The sequence below is a fragment of the Cornus florida genome, unplaced genomic scaffold, assembly GCF_030987335.1.
Source record: "Cornus florida cultivar Cherokee Brave unplaced genomic scaffold, ASM3098733v1 CherokeeBrave_3.0.0_Hap2_Chr10, whole genome shotgun sequence".
In the NCBI taxonomy this organism is placed as follows: domain Eukaryota; kingdom Viridiplantae; phylum Streptophyta; class Magnoliopsida; order Cornales; family Cornaceae; genus Cornus; species Cornus florida.
Window position 1 is genome coordinate 85,935,154 of NW_026775580.1, and position 16,852 is coordinate 85,952,005.

The following is a 16,852-nucleotide window of genomic DNA, read 5'->3' on the forward strand; positions in this document are numbered from 1 at the left end:
GATGCATGTCGATGCTTTATAATTGTTCTAGGACATTGATTAAACATTAGAACAAGTGTTTAAAAGAATTACAGAGGCTTGGGTATCGCCGGAGGCGAGGAAGACGAAGCAGAAATCACATAAAGGCTTTAGAGAGTGAGAGAGAGGGCTCCCAAAAGGAGGGAGCCAGCTCCCTCATCCATGGAGCTGGCTCCAAGGGGTGTGGAGTTAACTCCTAGCTACATAGAGTAGGCTCCGTAAGTTAGGGAGCCAGTTCCCATGCTAAAGGAGCATGCTCTCAACTTGTGAGAGCCTGCTCTCGCCCAGAATTGTATACTGTTGGTTTTAAGGCGTTGTTTGGACTGTGCAGGGTGTTGTTAATTCATTTAAACTATCTTAACTGAGGTATATGATTCACATAGACTTGTAAAAATATAGGGGAACAATAATTCATAAATAGATTAAGGACTGGACAGAGTGAACTTAGGGAAAAATCCTACATGTTGCACTTTGATTGTTAATCAACTTACATACTGGAACTTGGAGGTTATGGTATATATGATTTCATTACTGTTAATCATATTTAAATAGAGGTAGAAGTATAGTGAATCACTTTAAATTAACTATGCTTGTTTTGGAATAAATTGATACTTATTTGTTTTTTAACTGCAACAATTTATGGACAATTTGGAGGACGTAAATGCTTAAATTTATTTTAGCAGTTTACATTATTGGAATATGATTTTTAGGCTCTATAATGAATGCTTAATATTGATATATATGTATTAATTTATATTGATGCATATTTTGGAGAATGGTTGTTGAATATATAGTGTTGTTTTATTAACTATGTTATTTGGAGGATTGTATGCACCGGTATGGGACGGTGGCATACTCGAGATGGATTAGTTCAAATATTAAGTCCTACCTATTCTGGATTAAGATATGAATTAACTATAAAGGTTAAGTCCTACTCATATTGGTCTCATGTCAATAAAATAATTGAATGACCTATTTTGGTTTCTGGATGGATTGTTATACATATATCAGGCCATTATACCAGATGGATGATATTTTGTATTAGGAGTGTATGGACTTTATATATTTATGTTATGGTTCCATGGTATGAGCTTGAGTCTCAAGACTATGGTCAGGGTGCGTATATCGCCTAAGATGGATAACTGGACAATAGTTGTTGTTCTCTGGTAGGTCTAAGTACACATGACCACATTATGTGCGATTTGCATGGTATCTCTACTCAGGCTGAGACAGACCTATTGGAGTAGTGAGCGTCCTACATATAGTGTCTACTTATACATATATGGACTACTCTAGTTATTGTTGAGCTATCTAGGATGTATTTGCATATCGGGTTTCTGTATAGATCGTAGTAGAATAGGACTTGCATGTGGGCCTGACCCACTCTCTTATTTTTCAGGTGCTCGTCAGTTCTAGGGTTAGAGCTTGGTCGTGCAGAGCAGATACAGACACTCATTCCTCCGACTACGTAGGACTACTTTCCATGTTTGGCTTTAGATTTTATTTCAGTTGTTTCAGTTTCAGTTTGGGATATTATTAGGGATCCACAGGATGGATTCCCGAGTTATTAATTAATGGAGAGTTTGGATTTTATTAATTATAACTTTTGAGGATTTTATAATTAGAATTCTTTTCAGCCTTTATTTATTTATTTGTTATTATTTCGATTTGTATTCTGTGTTCGTTTATATATTGATTTTTTGGTATTCCCTCGGGTTTGGGCTTGGGCCTGATCAACCCATGTCTCAGATTCGAGGGGTATCACAGTGAATGTGTATAAGTGTGTGAGTGTGTGCAGGTGAGTGTGTGTATAAGTGTGTGAGTGTGTGCAGGTAAGTGTGTACAAGTGAGTGTGTGAGTGTATAAGTGTGTGTACAAGTGTGTGAGTGTGTGATAGTATGTAAGTGTGTGATAGTGTGTGAGTGTGTGCATGTGAATGTGTGTATAAGTGTGTGAATGTGTATAAGTATGTGCAGGTGAGTGTGTGAGTGTGTGTGTAAGTGTGTGAGTGTGTGCGGGTGGGTGTGTGTATAAGTGTGTGAGTGTGTGCAGGTAAGTGTGTACAAGTGAGTGTGTGTGGAAGGAAGTGTGTCAGAACACAGTAAAATACATTTTACCTTTTGCCTATTAGACATGAAGGTTATATCATTGTATGGCCCTACAGCATCCATCAACTCTCGCATAAACCATTTCTTAGAATCTCTTATCTCAGATTCTACCACTGCAATTGCAACTGGAAACATTTGACCATTCCCATCCATGGACACTGCACTCAGTAGATGACCACCATAAGGACCCTTTAGGAAATATCCATCTAAAATAATTAATGGCCTACATTTTGTTTAAAACCAGCTATCATTGCAACATAACAAATAAATACTTTTTGAAACCTTCTAACATTTTCATCAGCAGTGGGCTCAATTTGTATTTTAACTACACTGCCAAGGTGGTTCTCAATATCAAGCTATAGTAATCCCTTATTTTACCATACTGCTCAGCATCATTCCCCTCAATCATTTCTAATGCCTTTCTTTTAGCCCTATAAACTTTATATGTGGACACATTAATGTTCATTTCAGATGCAATGGTGCTCTTAAGTGTTCCCACAGGTATCTTAGGGTTCAATCTTAGTTGTTCACAATATTTGTTTGCTAAGAAGGTTGATGAGGCCTATCCATTTGTATGAAACCATAAACAATTAGTATGTGCTGGCATATAGGTCTTAATAATTATATAATCTTCATTTTCAAGTTTGCTTGCATGTATCCTCCAACCACTTTCAACCTTGCACACTGCAGTTACCCTATCTCCATCATTCCTTGTGAACATTATATCAAACTTGTTTTTCAATGCATTTTCCCTAAGTGCCAACCTAAAATCAGCAGCTGACCCAAATTTTATGCCTAATTCCGGTTCTTTTTCTCCAAAATCCCTTGAAACAATGTAATCCTGGTGCATATAACCACTATCAACACATTCATCATCAGATTTGACGAGGTCGCTTGTAAACGCCAAACTAAATGTAGTGAATGTGTGGTTCGAGAAAAGCCTTTTATGTCAAATTTAAATTTATAAAAACCACTACTAACGTAGCAAGAGTGAGTAGGGATCGTCCCAAGGGATTATACGTGTTGGAATTTCAATTTCGACTCTAGCGTACCAAATGATTGCAAAAGAGAATTGGGTTGGTTGATTACTTCTAGAAAAGAATTAATTAAAATGCAATAAGATAAAGAGTAAGTAAGAAGGAAAGGTCTTGGGGTGTAGAGATCACCACCAAACAATATTATTCCAAACCATAATCAAGTGACTAATGAGGGAAATGAATGTGTTGCAACAATGTTGTGTGTGTAAAAGACATTCAATTGGTAAGGGTGACTCAACAAGTGCAAATTGTCTTAATCAACATGTGTGAGGCCACAATACATCTATTGGTAGAGGAATATATTGTCTAGACATCATGTGAAGAGAACAAAATATCAAATCAAGTCATTGAACCTTTCATTAAGCTTATAGTCCAAGCAATCCATAAGGATTACTTAGTTAAACATGCATTATCTAATCATCATGTGAGAGGCCACAATTTATCTATTGGGAGAGGAATAAATTGTCTAAACACATGTGAAAGATACAACATATCATAACTAGTCATTAATCCTTCATTAAGCTCACAATCCACATACAACACAATATTAGAGGAATATGCCATTTGGACTCACAAGCATGGAACATCAAACATCAAGAGTAGATTGTCCTCCCATCTAACATTATACTACCACTACACTAAATCTACACTACTAGCATGAAAATAAAGCTATCTAGACTAGGGGAGAGGCACAAGCCATCAAGAATAGGCATAAACCATCAAATAAACCAAAATAGCATTCATTAAGCATATCATCTTGATAATCTCTAGATCTATAGCATCAATACACATAGACATGCATCAAAAACACTAAATCTAGAGATAAGCACACGAATATCCTACTCTAGCATACATAGACATATGGGTAGAATAGAATAGTCAATTGGAAGTATTAAACCATACAAACCATGAAATAATCAAGATTTATATATACATGAATATCAAGATGTATCATACAACACTAATCCCTCAATAATACACAAGATTAGAGTATAGAAAGCATGCTTGGGGCTAACTCTAGCCCCAAGAGGATGTCTAGACACTTATGGTAGTGATGATCCAACCCTTAAGGGCTAACTTCATGGCTGCTCCTTGTTGGTGAAGATCTCCTCCAATGGTGCTCTAGCTTCCCTCCTTCCTCCTCTCCAAGAATAACCTCCAAGATGATTTTCAATGTGTGACAAGAGACTCTAGACTCCCTCTCCAAAAAGTGTATCATATTCCTTATATAGGTAGGTCAAATACACCCTATAATGAGCTGTGGTCGTGCAAGACATATACTCCAATGATTGGGTGAAGGACGGAATAAATGAGCTGGACTTTAACTTTTTCTCGCTGGAGGAAGTTCGATCGATCGAACCTTAACTTGGATCGATCGAAGATGGGTTCGATCGATCGAACTGCATCTTGGATCGATCGAAGTGGTCTGACTCCTCCGGATAAGGATAAGGCTGAGATATTTCGAAGATATTTATGGGGAAAAGGACAAAAGTGGTTGGTAGGCGTACAGCTGTGGATAAGATCAATCATTTGAATAGGACAAAATAGGGTTCGATCGATCGAAGGTGATGTTGGATCGATCGAACTTGGAATTTCAGCAAAGGCCAAGGTTGGATCTATCGAGAAGTACTGTGATCGATCATAGATGTTCGATCGATCGAACTCTAAGTTGGATTGATCGAACTTTTCAGCTGCACAACTTTGATTCCTTTTTGCTCCTTGCTTTCTCCACTTTGCTCCCTCCTTTGGTTTATCTCAGGATTGCTTCAATTAAGCTCTTATTTGGCTGAGTTAGCTCAATTTTGGGATTAGTGCCTGAAAATATAAATAACACGTAATAAGTCTAAAACGGCAAAGTAAGATAGATAAAGGTACTAGAATGCTTAAGCTTAACGGGTTTAAATGCGCACTTTTCAGTGCTCATCAAGATTCACATAGACTTATCAACTCATCATTAGGACCATACTCACTTGACACAGGAGCAATGAGTTGGGTATCACTCATTAGATAATCCCACCCTAAATCAACATATGAGTTGACCTCATTCTCTGCCCCATTCAATAAAGGTGCAACAATGTATAATTTCACAACAGACATTTTTCCATGAGCTTCGTGGTCATAAAACATCCTAAACACATCTAAATCACACTTTACTTCTTTAAATTGTTGCCACTTATAAGGTACTTTGTAGGACACTTCACTAATCACCCCATACCCCAATCCAGTTGCCATCTTTTGAACCTCAAGATATGGCATTATGTCAGGGTCTATTTTTTCAAATTTAGTTATATTTCCTCTTAAGTATGTCATAGGGGGTGATTTCTCAAATATAACCCCATGATGAAGTTCAATGGTAAACATATCATCCATCTACAACAACAAGTGGGTACACAAAACCTCAATATGGACAATGACAGATTCAACCTTAATAAAAACAACATAGACACGTCATTTAATAAGTGTACAAATAATAGAGACAATGCAATCATTAAATAACATATCTAATTCAATAATTTAAGCACATGATCACTATATATGTCAGTATGCAAATGGGGTACAATTAAATAACACCTTACATATTTAGTAACACAAAAGGGACCACTAAAATATAGACAATGCAATCAATAATGCTGTGTCAAAATTAAATACACAAAAAGGACCACTACAAAGTATATCAAGTCATTTGACAAACATAGAGGGACCACCATTTCACATAAAGTCATGAAATAAAGACATTGTATACAATAGAAATAAACAATAACAACAGACAAGGTTTTTAGATAGGGACTAGTCGACATGAACATGAAAAAAAATACTGCAAAGACATTGTACCTCAGACCTTTCAAATAAAATACAAATCAACTACAACATCAGAGTTCTAAAAAGGCATGAACAAAAGCAAAACTTTTCTTCTAAAATGTCACAACAACATCAACTACAAACTTTTACTCATTTCCTTCAAAAATTTGACTAACACTTTATACAAAGTAAGAAAAACGCATGAACAAAGCAAGAAACAGACATAACTGAGCTTCGTCATTATATAACAAAATCAATATACACACATATAAGAAAAATCAGTTAATTAGAGTAAGAGAGTTATTGAAAGCGATTCCCACACCTTAAGGCAAACGTTTTTTAGGGTTTTATGTTGATTAGGTTCGCAGAGAAGGCCAACAATGGCTTCTTTTTCTCCTCTCTTTGTTTTTGTCGTGAATGAAGGAAGTTCGGTTAGGTTTTATGTTGATTAGGTTTGCAAAGAAGGCCGATTTGCAGACAAGGCCAATTTGCAGTCAAGGCCGACAATGGCTTCCTTTTCTCCTCTCTTCATTTTTGTTGTGAATGAAGGAAGTTCGGTTAGGTTAGGTTTGGCTGATGTGTGCGTGATGTAAGCTAGAGATAAGAATCCTTATTTTGTTGTGTTGTCAAAATGCTATTGGTGGGTTAGATTTTATGTGCCACGTTAACAAGTGAAATTGATATTCCCACCAAACTATGTTGTTTTACTAAAGGGTAACTTGGTCTTTTTTCTTTTCCAGTCGCCTGAGTGGGTAAATTGCAAGAAAATGAAAGTTCAGGGGGGTTTCTTATAGTTCCGGGGGGTTAGTTACAAAACCCCTATAGTTCAGGGTTTTTTTTTTTGCATTTAACCCTATATATAATACAATTGTAAATTTGCAAAGTATTTAAGGATATTTTAGTCTTTTAATATATTTATTTAGGTTAAAGAGCTCTTTTGACAAGGTCAAAGGGTATTAAAGTCATTTCACATGGTGTCATGTGACGGTTGGGGTGTAAGTTACCGAATAATCATTTGCCGTATGAGTGATAGTAATTTTTAAAAGTTGTTTTAATATAATATTTAGTGAAACTTGAGGGGGGTTCTAGTGAAATTAATTCAACTTTGTATTACTTCTTTCACCAATAAACTTCAAAATGATGCACCCATGCATTACACACACACACACACACACTTCTCACTGACTATTTTAAACTTCAAAACTTGTTGACCAAAGTGGATAACAACAATAAATAAGCTGATGTGCTTCAATGTAATAATAAATGAAATTAAACCATGGTCAGATCTTGCGGGTTTGGAAGAAAACAAAGAATAGTATGCCATAAGAGGTCAAGATCTGGCTTGACATGGAGTCTATAACAACCAACAGTATTTGTGTAATTTTGATAAAGAACAAATCATTAACATGTGAATTTAATATTTCAATTGAGTTGTATCTTTCAGGCTTTATGTGTTAGAATTGGGACAGATTCAAGAATATACGTGAGGGGGGACGATTTTTAACCAAAAATATTGAGGAAGACAATAGTAGAGTTTTTTTTTTTTTTTTTTTTTTTTTTTTTGAGTGGGGGAAAATTCAAAATTTTTAAATAAATTATTTTTAAAAAAAAGCAAAATTAGTGGGTATAATAACAAAAAAAAAAAAAAAAAAAATCAATGGGAGCCATCACAGGTCCATCCCTGTTTAGAACTGATCAAAGTCTCAAGGATAATGGCAAAGGTTATTTACAAAGGGAAAAAATCATAAAACTTCAAGTAAAGAAGCAAAAGCGAATTGGAAACAAAGATGAAGAAAATAGGTAGCATAGCTATGGTGAGAGCTAAACTTAATATAAAAGTAATATTTAATATAATTTTTACAAAGTTGAATCCCAAGGGGTTGGTTTAGTGAAAAAGACTTGGTCCTGGAGCCTCATTAAGTTTCAGGTCTCAAGTTCGATTTTCCTTATATATATGTGAGCAATTTCTTGGAGTCATGACCGTAGACATAGTCCGAGTTTTACTCGATTCGTGTGGGGGATCGCCTTACACAGGTCAAAGCCCCAAATACCTCGGTTATCGAAAAAAAAACAAAAAAATTCACAAAGCTCAAGTCTAAACCTTGAAAGACTTTCGGACCATGAATTTTAGAGTTTCCTAAACACATTGACTTACCCTTTGAAGTAATGAAATTCATACTTAAATAAATTCAAAAACTAAAAGTCTCAGTTAAGCTTTAAAAGGCTCTATCCTCTATCTTCCTTCCTTTCATCCCATTGATGCGTTATTGCTCACTCTTAATAATCCACCAACAATTAATACTCATTTTTTTTTTTTTTTTTTTTCTTGACTTGCTGATTTAGCGCTGACTTGATAATGACAAGGTTATGTTAGGGAGGTGACGTTAATCACCACCGTTAGATATTCACTAAACATCAGCGAGAAAGTAACTAGAGAAGATTTGTTTCCTTCTATTTCATTCACTCAAAAGCATAGACATTTCTGATTGAAGAGTATATACTTTTTTTTGGTAAGTAAAAAAAAAAAAAAGTAAAGTATTGTAATTGAAGAGTATATATTGTCGGCCCCTTGAAATGCCACTTGCCAAGAACTTGGAGGAACTAGACTAATAATTGCATGGGATAATTTCACTTACCTCCCCTAGTTAGGCGTAAGTACAGACAGTACCCCTAGCAGGCATCGCTGGTGAAGGTAAGCCTAATTTTTTTAAATAAAATTGGGGGTTTTGCTATTCTTGTTGAGGTTTTAGGGTTTTTGCTTTATAGATATATAATAGGTTCTTGTTCATTGCTATTTTGTTATGCATGTCTATTTTCGCAGTAATTTTTAGGGTTTTTGTTATAGTTGTTCATAGTATTTCATTTTTGATATATATATATATATTGCCTAACTTGTATTCTGATTTTGCCATATTAATATGTAACGAGTATAGTTGTTTACAGTATGAATTTTTTTTTTCTTCTTTTTTTTTTTTTTTTTTTTTTTTTTTTTTTTTTTTTTTTTTTTTTGAATCTGGATATTGTTGGATAGGTTCTTCGACAAGATATAATTAACACTTATATCTGGTATGTAATTATTATCAGAGATTTTTTTTCATATCAACACTTATAATAGTTGTTGGATAGGTATTTTTATATGCATCCTAATTTTTTTTGAATCAACACTTATATCACCCTTTTTTTTTTTTTTTTTTTTGTTTTTGTTCACAGTGTTTAGTTTTCTAAAATTTTAGTGAAAATTACCATATTGAAATAATGTAGTGAAAATTCATTATATATATAGAATTTTTTTTTCTAAATGTTTTTTGTATTATATATATATATATTGAATTCTCACTAAATTATTTCTATATCTTTTTTTTTTAGATTATCAAATATCTAATGAATTTCCACTTACTGGATTTTTTTTTTTTTTAGTTATCCTAATGTTTTTGTATTTTGATTTTTCCATATTAATATGCGTTGACTGAGAAAATTGTGCTGTTATTTTGAAATATGCATGTGATTTTATTATATGTATCTAGGGATGGCAACGGGGGCGGGTTTGGGCGGGTGTACCCTCCCCCACCCCTGCAACCTTTTAAAAATCCCACCACCATCCTAGCCTAAAACCGCAAAAACGGGTGGACTTTCCATTCCATCCCCGTAACCGTTTAACATTTTTATCCCCGCGGGTACCCGCCCTGCCCCGTTTAAGACCCTAATATATTTATTGTTCAAATAGATTTGCTATTTTTCCCCCCCTCATCTTTAGTTCTTCATTATTGCAACTTTCCTTCTAATCAAATTCATTTGTTACTTTAATATTATTATATAGGATACTTATATATATACTGGAAAAATATATACTAATGAAATAAGGGTACTGAAGTAATTTGCCTATCTAAACGGGGCGGGGCGACCTCACCCCGTCCCCGCACCAAACTCGCGCGGTTTTTATTATATCAAACCATCCCCGCCCAAAGAAGCTAAACGGTCCCCCATAACCGTAAAAAACGGGGCGGGGTGGAGCGGGTAACCGCGAAGGCGGGTCAAATTGCCATCCCTATATGTATCCTAATGTTTTTTCTTATGTGGTATAAACAGATGGTAGATTCTGAATTGTATGACATTATTGTGCACTACAAGTCCACTGTGAAAGGAATTTATAATGTTGACCCTGATAGGTACTATTTTATTGATTTGATGGATGATGTTTTACAAGTGTCTTTAGAAAATTTACCTGCACAATTAGGAGTCTCAATTATCATGCATTGTGATTTGCCTGGGAGTCATGAGAAAATGGTAGTGCAGAGTGATGCTGATATGTTACAAATGTTTAGCTTGCATACTAATCATTATAAAAAATTTGTTCATGTTCATGTTGAGTTAGAAACTGTTGAAAATTTAAATATGGTATGTGAGAGGAATGGTGAAAGGGATGGTTGTCCAAGGTGTGGTCATGTGAGTGGTGGTGAGAGGGGTGGTAGGGTAAGGGATGGTGATGAGGAAGGTGAGGATGATGGAGATTATATATTTGGTTTCAGTTCAAAAGATGAGGAATGGGAAGATGAAAATGAAGGGTATTCTAGTGATAGTGGACTAGTAGATGAAGGTACCATGGGGGGAGTTCAAATAAGTAGTGATGATGGTTTGTCAGATTATGGGTCTGGGGATGAATGTGGATCAGAATCAAGTGTTGAAATATTGGGTGATACTGATAAAGAAGATAGGGCTAAGGGTAAAGCCTTTGATTAATGTTTGTTTGGGATAGAATTTCATAGAGTTCCAGGACAAAAGATAGAGCTAGTGAAAGGTCATCTATTTGACAATATTAAGAAATTTAGGGAAGTGTTAAGGGATTATGCAATTCAAGAGTGTTTTAAAATGGTTAGAAAAAAAAATGAATAAGCTAGAATAAGATGTCATTGTGCTGCTACAAGCTGCCCATGGATGATACATACATCACCTCTCTTTGATAAAATCACCTATCAGATTAATAAAAAAAACAAAGAGCATACTTGGGTGAAGGAGATCACTTCTAAGGAAGCAACATTAACATGGATTGCTATGAAGTTTGCAGATAGGATAAGAGAGAATACTGAGATTAAAATAGCATCTTTGGGAGCTTCAGTGAAGACACAATATGAAATTGAACCTAGTAGAGTGCAGTTGTATAGGGCAAAGAGGAAGGCACTAAAGAAAATTTGGGGTAATCATGCTGAAGCTTACACATTACTTCCAGCTTATGCAAATGAAATTGATAAAACAAATCCAGGAAGCTTGGTTAAAATTAAGAGGTTTAGGGCAAATTTGTATGTGAACCCAGTCTTTAATATAATTTTCTTCTGTTTTGAGGCACTGGCCAATGGTTAGAAGAAAGGATGTAGACCATTTATTGGTCTAAATGACTGCCATTTGAAAGGACCCTACGATGGTGTTCTACTTACAGCCACTGCACTAGATGGCAACAATGTCCTTTTCCTAATGGCCTATGGTGTTGTGGAAAGTGAAGGAAGGGAAAGTTGTGGTTTTTTTCTAACACATCTGTAGACTATGATTGGTAAAGATTTTGAGGACAACCCATGTACTTTCATGTCTGATCAATAAAAGGTATTTTCATATTGAATGTTATTTAATTTTTATTTTATTGTCTTTGGTAAATTTGATTGTTGACACTGTTTTAACTATTTTATATAGGGACTGGATTCTGTAATTTCTTATATCTTTCCTAAGGCCCACCATAGATATTGCTGCAGACATTTATTTAATAACTTTAAAAAGAAGTACCCTAGTTTGTTATTGAGGAAGTATTTTTGGAAGGCTGCAAGAGCTTACAACCAAGCTGACTTTGATATTGCCATGGGGCATTTGAGGAATCTTATAGAAGAATGGTATAATAATTTGATGGAATTACCTGTATCATTATGGTATAGGCATGGGTTTGATGAAAATGTGAAAAATAATCATGAATCAAATTTGGATGGCTATAAATTTCTCATTTCAAATCCAAATGAGTTCATTCTTTAATCAAATTTCAAGTATTTTTAGTTAGCTTACCAATGAAATTTTAGTCAAAATTTCAAATCGTAGTGAGAGTTATGACCTTTTTAGTGTGGATTGCTCCGGAATTCCTTGAAAACGAATGGCACAATTGTGTGGAATCCTCATTCTTAAGTTCAGGACTTTGCGTCATGGGTTCAAATGACCCTTACGACTTATGTTGACCTATTTAGACTCATTTAGAATTATATAATTAATTTTCATACCTTAGTTGATCGTTTTACCCTCGGGTGTTTTCGGGTTCGGGTAAAGACTCGGTTAGCGATTCGGACCCACGGGTTTGGGTCATGTAATACTCCAAATTTTAAAAGGATAGTCTTGGTATTTTTTTTTATTTTTTTTATTTTTATTTTTATTTCTTTAACTGATTAATTGATGATTTGATTATATGTGTAATTGTTTAATTGTTTAATTTGTCTAATTGGTTAATTTTAATTATTTGTTTTCATTTACATTGTATGCTTATTTGGAAATTTAAATAATTGTTTTCTTTGAATAAATGAATAAATTATTTAATTTTAATTATTTGTTTTCATTTACATTGTATGCTTATGTGAAAATTTAAATAAAGATTTTATTTGAATAAATGAATAAATTGGTTAATTAAATTATGTGATTAAATGTTTATTTTAATTTTTATTTAAGGATGGATTTGGACAGTAGTAATGGACCAACTGTCTGGGTCTCATGGACTACTTGGATAGGAGGTTAAATGGGTACAGTAAATACCCATGGATGGTTATACATATATATATGGGTATATATGTATATAGGGTTAGTTTAAATATTAATTATTATTAATGATTAAATTAGTGTCATTATTCATATATATGTATTTTATGGTGTTAGTGTTTAATATATATATATTGGATTATCACGTGGTGGGATACCCGACCTAGTTATATATATTTATTTTATTATATTTTTCTTTTCCTTCTCTAATTATAATTAGAATTAGGTTTCGAAGCCTATATATATGTCGTTATATGTCTACAAGGATTTTAGAACCCTATTCATGTACACATAGAGGCGGAGAGATACTGATGAGCGCTGAAAAGTGCGTATTTAAACCCCTTAAGCTTAGGCATTCTAGTACCTTTATCTATCTTACTTTACCGTTTTAGATTGATTTCATATTATTTTCATTTTCAGGCACTTATCTTGAAAATAAGCTAACTCAGCCAAATAAGAGCTTAATTGAACAATTCTGGGATTAAACAAAGAAAAGAGCAAAGTGGAGAAAGAAGGAAGCAAAAGAAGCCAAAGGTGACAAGCAGCAAAGTTCGATCGATCCAAGTTCAAGGTTCGATCGATCGAACAATGATCGATCTCAGCACTTCAAGATAGATCCAAGCCTTGGCCCAAAAGCATAAAGTCCAAAAGTTCGATCTATCCAACATCACCCTTCGATTGACCGAACACTTTTGTCCTTATTCAAATGATTGATCCTATCCACAGCCGTACCACCCATTAACCACTTTTGTCCTTTTCCCATAAATATCTCTCCAAAATATCTCGGATTTGTCTTTTCCCGAAAAGCTTAACCAGTTGGATCGATCCAGCCTAAGTTCGATAGATCTCAGCCAGTTCGATCGATCCAAGTCCAAGGTTCGATTGACCGAACTTCCTCTAGTGCGAAAAAGTTAAAATTCCAGCTTGTGCAATCTGTCCTCTATCCAATCATTAGAGAATATTCTTTGCACAACCCCAGCTCATTTTGTGTGCCACTTGACCTACCTATAAAAGGAATATGATGCACTTTTTGAGCATATAGACTATTCTAAGGTTTAATCTCTTGGAGAGTAAGCTTAGGGGAGGAGGAGGCTAGAGACATCATTGAAGTTCTTCATCAACAAGGAGCAGATTTCAACCATGGAGTTAGCCCTTGAGGGTTGGAGCAACATCACCATGAGTGGCTAGACATCCTCTTGGGGATATAGTTAGCCCCAAGCATGCTTTCTATATCTCAATCTTGTGTATTATTGAGGGATTAGTGTTGTAATTGATGTTTTGACACTTTGATATATATAGATCTTGTTTATTCAATGATTTATGTGGTTTAATGCTTCTAATTGATCATTTCATTCTATCCATATATCTATGTATGCTAGAATAGATGTTCATGTGCTTGTCTCTAGATTTTGTGTTATTGATGCATGTCTATGTGTATTGATGTTATAGATTTGGAGATTGTCAAAACATAGTGCTTAAAGGAATGCTCTTGTGATTCTCTTGATGGTTCATACTTATTCCTTGATGATTTGTGCCTCTCCCCTAGTTTATTTTTATGCTAGTAGTGTAGATGTAGTGTAGTTGTAGTGTAGTGTTAAATGTGAGGACAATCCATGCTTGTTGTTTGATGATCCAAGCTTTTGAATACAAGTAGCATATGTCTCTAACCTTGTGTTGTATTTGAATTGTGAGCTTAATGAAAGGATTAATGACTTGTTTTGATCTGTTATGCCTTTCACATGTTGTTTAGACAATATATGTTTCATTGATTAGATATATTGTACCTTTCACATGATGTTTAGACAATACATGCTTAACTAGTCATCCTTGCTTGTTGAATCAACCAACTACACACACACCAATATTGCAACACACCATTTGCCCTCATTAATCACTTGTCAATGATATAGAAATGCATTGCTTGGTGGTAATCTCTAAACCCCAAGATATCTCTCTCTTACTTACTCTTAATTGCATTCTTTTGCTATCACTTAGTTTAATTTAGTTGCTCTTTAATCAACCAACCAACCAATTATTTGATCACTCGACCTACTAGCCCTAATAACAATTCCACGACATTGTTCGATCTTCACAAATCCCTTAGGACGATCCCTACTCGCCCTAGCTATATTTTTAGTGAAAGGTAGTAGTGGCTTCGATAAATGTAAAACTCTTAGCCCTCGCCTTAATGCACACTCTTAAGCTTATGGTAGGACGACGGCCAGATACAGAGGGGTTTGAGAGGAAAACTGAGAGGAAAAGGTAGGGTTTTGGCCAAGAGCAAAGGCTGAACCAAGGAGAGGTTGTAGAAGTTTGCTCGTGGGTTGAACCAAGGGCAATAGAGGAGTTAAGAATAGTCAAGGTTTGCCCAAAAATCTAGGAAAACGACGTTGAGATTTTAATTCGAAATCTCAAAGGCAAGTTCTTTCTCTTACTCTTTCCCTTAGACTTGTGTTCTGTGCATGCCTAGATAGTCTCCATGAATTAATCAGATTTTAAATTAATCTTCTGTTCATGTTTATTCTGATTTAAAACAAGTGTTGTAATTTAAATTACAGTTGATTGATCTTGAAGTATATGGCATGATTAATTGTTTATTTGTTATTAATGATGCAAAATTGATTAATATAAATTACTGGGATGATTCGGGACATAGTTCAGACTCTTAGGATCAGTATTAATGGAGAACAAAAGAGTTGAAAACTTGCCAGAGACGGGGAAGAAGGATTAGAATTGGTTTCGGGCTCTCAGAGAGGGAGAGAGCTGGCTCCATGGAAGTGGGAGCCGGCTCCCTCAAGCAAAGAGCCGGATTCATGTGATGGGGAGCCGGCTCCCTCATGTGTAGAGCCGGCTCCATGGTTAATGGAGCTAGCTCCCTTTGTCTTGGAGCCTACTCTCAATTTTTGAGAGCATGCTCTCTTGTTATGATGCGTATATGAGGTATTTTTAGGCACTGTTTGGATGTTTTTGGGTTCCAGAACTATTTTGGGCTATTGATGGGGATTCTAAATAATATTCATGATATGTTAAAACCCTATAATACATAATTTATATTTATATGCTAATGATTCGAACAATATAAAATTTTAGACAAGTTTGCATGTTGTTAATGAATATAAAGGATTTAATTGGTTAATCTTATTTTAGCAACTTAAATGACTGTGACATAATTTTCAAATCTTGTATTAGATGCATAATATGGTCATATACATATTAGATTTTTATTATACTTATTCTGGATTAATTGATATTTTAATTTATTATTTATCTCATCAATTATTGGACTGTATGGCTGTGATGCACCAGCATGGGATGGTAGTATCTTAGGGATGAATTAAATAATCAAAGTTAAGTCCTATCTACTTGGATTTATAAGGGAATGGATTAACCACAGAGTTAAGTCCTACTTGTTTATGTCAGACCACTATATCAGATGGATGACAATTTTGTATTAGGCTTTTACGGACTTTATATATACATGATTATGGTGCCATGATTTGAGCTTGAGTCTCAGGATCATGGTTAGGGTGTGTATATTGCCTAGGATGGATAACTGGATATAGTAGACATCTGGTCCCTGGTAGGTCTAAGTATACATGCTCACTTTGTGTGCGATTTGCATGTTACCTTTTGTTACCCAAGAATTGACTCTAGAGGGGGGGGGGGGGGGGGGTGAATAGAGTCAATGGCCAATTTTCGCAAATTATAGAAATACAATTTCTAATCAACAATATAACCTATTGTGCAACAATCAACATATGAAATCAAGATATGAAAGTAAATAATTTATAGCACAATTGTAAAAGAGATAAGAGAAGAGAAATTGCAAACTGTAACATGGTGATTTTTACGAGGTTCGGAAACTCCTACTCCTCGGCTCAAGATCCCTCTTGAGACTTCCTAAATTCCTTAGAGCTTCTCCTTAATGGTGGAGAGCAAACCTTCAATTGAAGCAAGACCTTGCTTCTCCTTCTTGCTAGGAGAACACCCTTCTCCTAGGTTTCCTTTTGGGTCACACCAACCCTTTATAATAACTTGTAATAGAAATGAAGTGTACAATGAATCTCTCAAATATAACAGTACAATTTTTAGCTCACAACTAGAGTATTTATGAAT

At 34.9% G+C, this 16,852-nt stretch overlaps 1 protein-coding gene across 1 annotated transcript; it reads right to left on the reverse strand.

Annotated features, from left to right (window-relative positions):
* Positions 1–903: 903 nt before the first annotated feature.
* On the reverse strand, positions 904–5,395 carry LOC132278049 (uncharacterized). Its single transcript, XM_059779879.1, has 5 exons — positions 5,130–5,395; positions 2,803–3,034; positions 2,456–2,688; positions 2,136–2,349; positions 904–912 (listed from the first exon to the last, which is right to left on the reverse strand). Exons 1-5 carry the CDS (start codon positions 5,393–5,395, stop codon positions 904–906), a joined length of 954 nt encoding a protein of 317 aa, XP_059635862.1.
* Between the last annotated feature and the right edge of the window lie 11,457 nt (positions 5,396–16,852).

What these genes read in the sequence shown, in the direction of transcription:
- LOC132278049 (XM_059779879.1), bottom strand. Translation starts at nt 5,395, where the DNA reads ATGGCAACTGGATTGGGGTATGGGGTGATTAGTGAAGTGTCCTACAAA. An exon ending in GGGTAACTGCAGTGTGCAAG is followed by an intron (nt 2,689 to 2,802) that starts GTTGAAAGTGGT and finishes ACAAATGGATAG; the next exon opens with GCCTCATCAACCTTCTTAGC. An exon ending in TTGAGAACCACCTTGGCAGT is followed by an intron (nt 2,350 to 2,455) that starts GTAGTTAAAATA and finishes AACAAAATGTAG; the next exon opens with GCCATTAATTATTTTAGATG.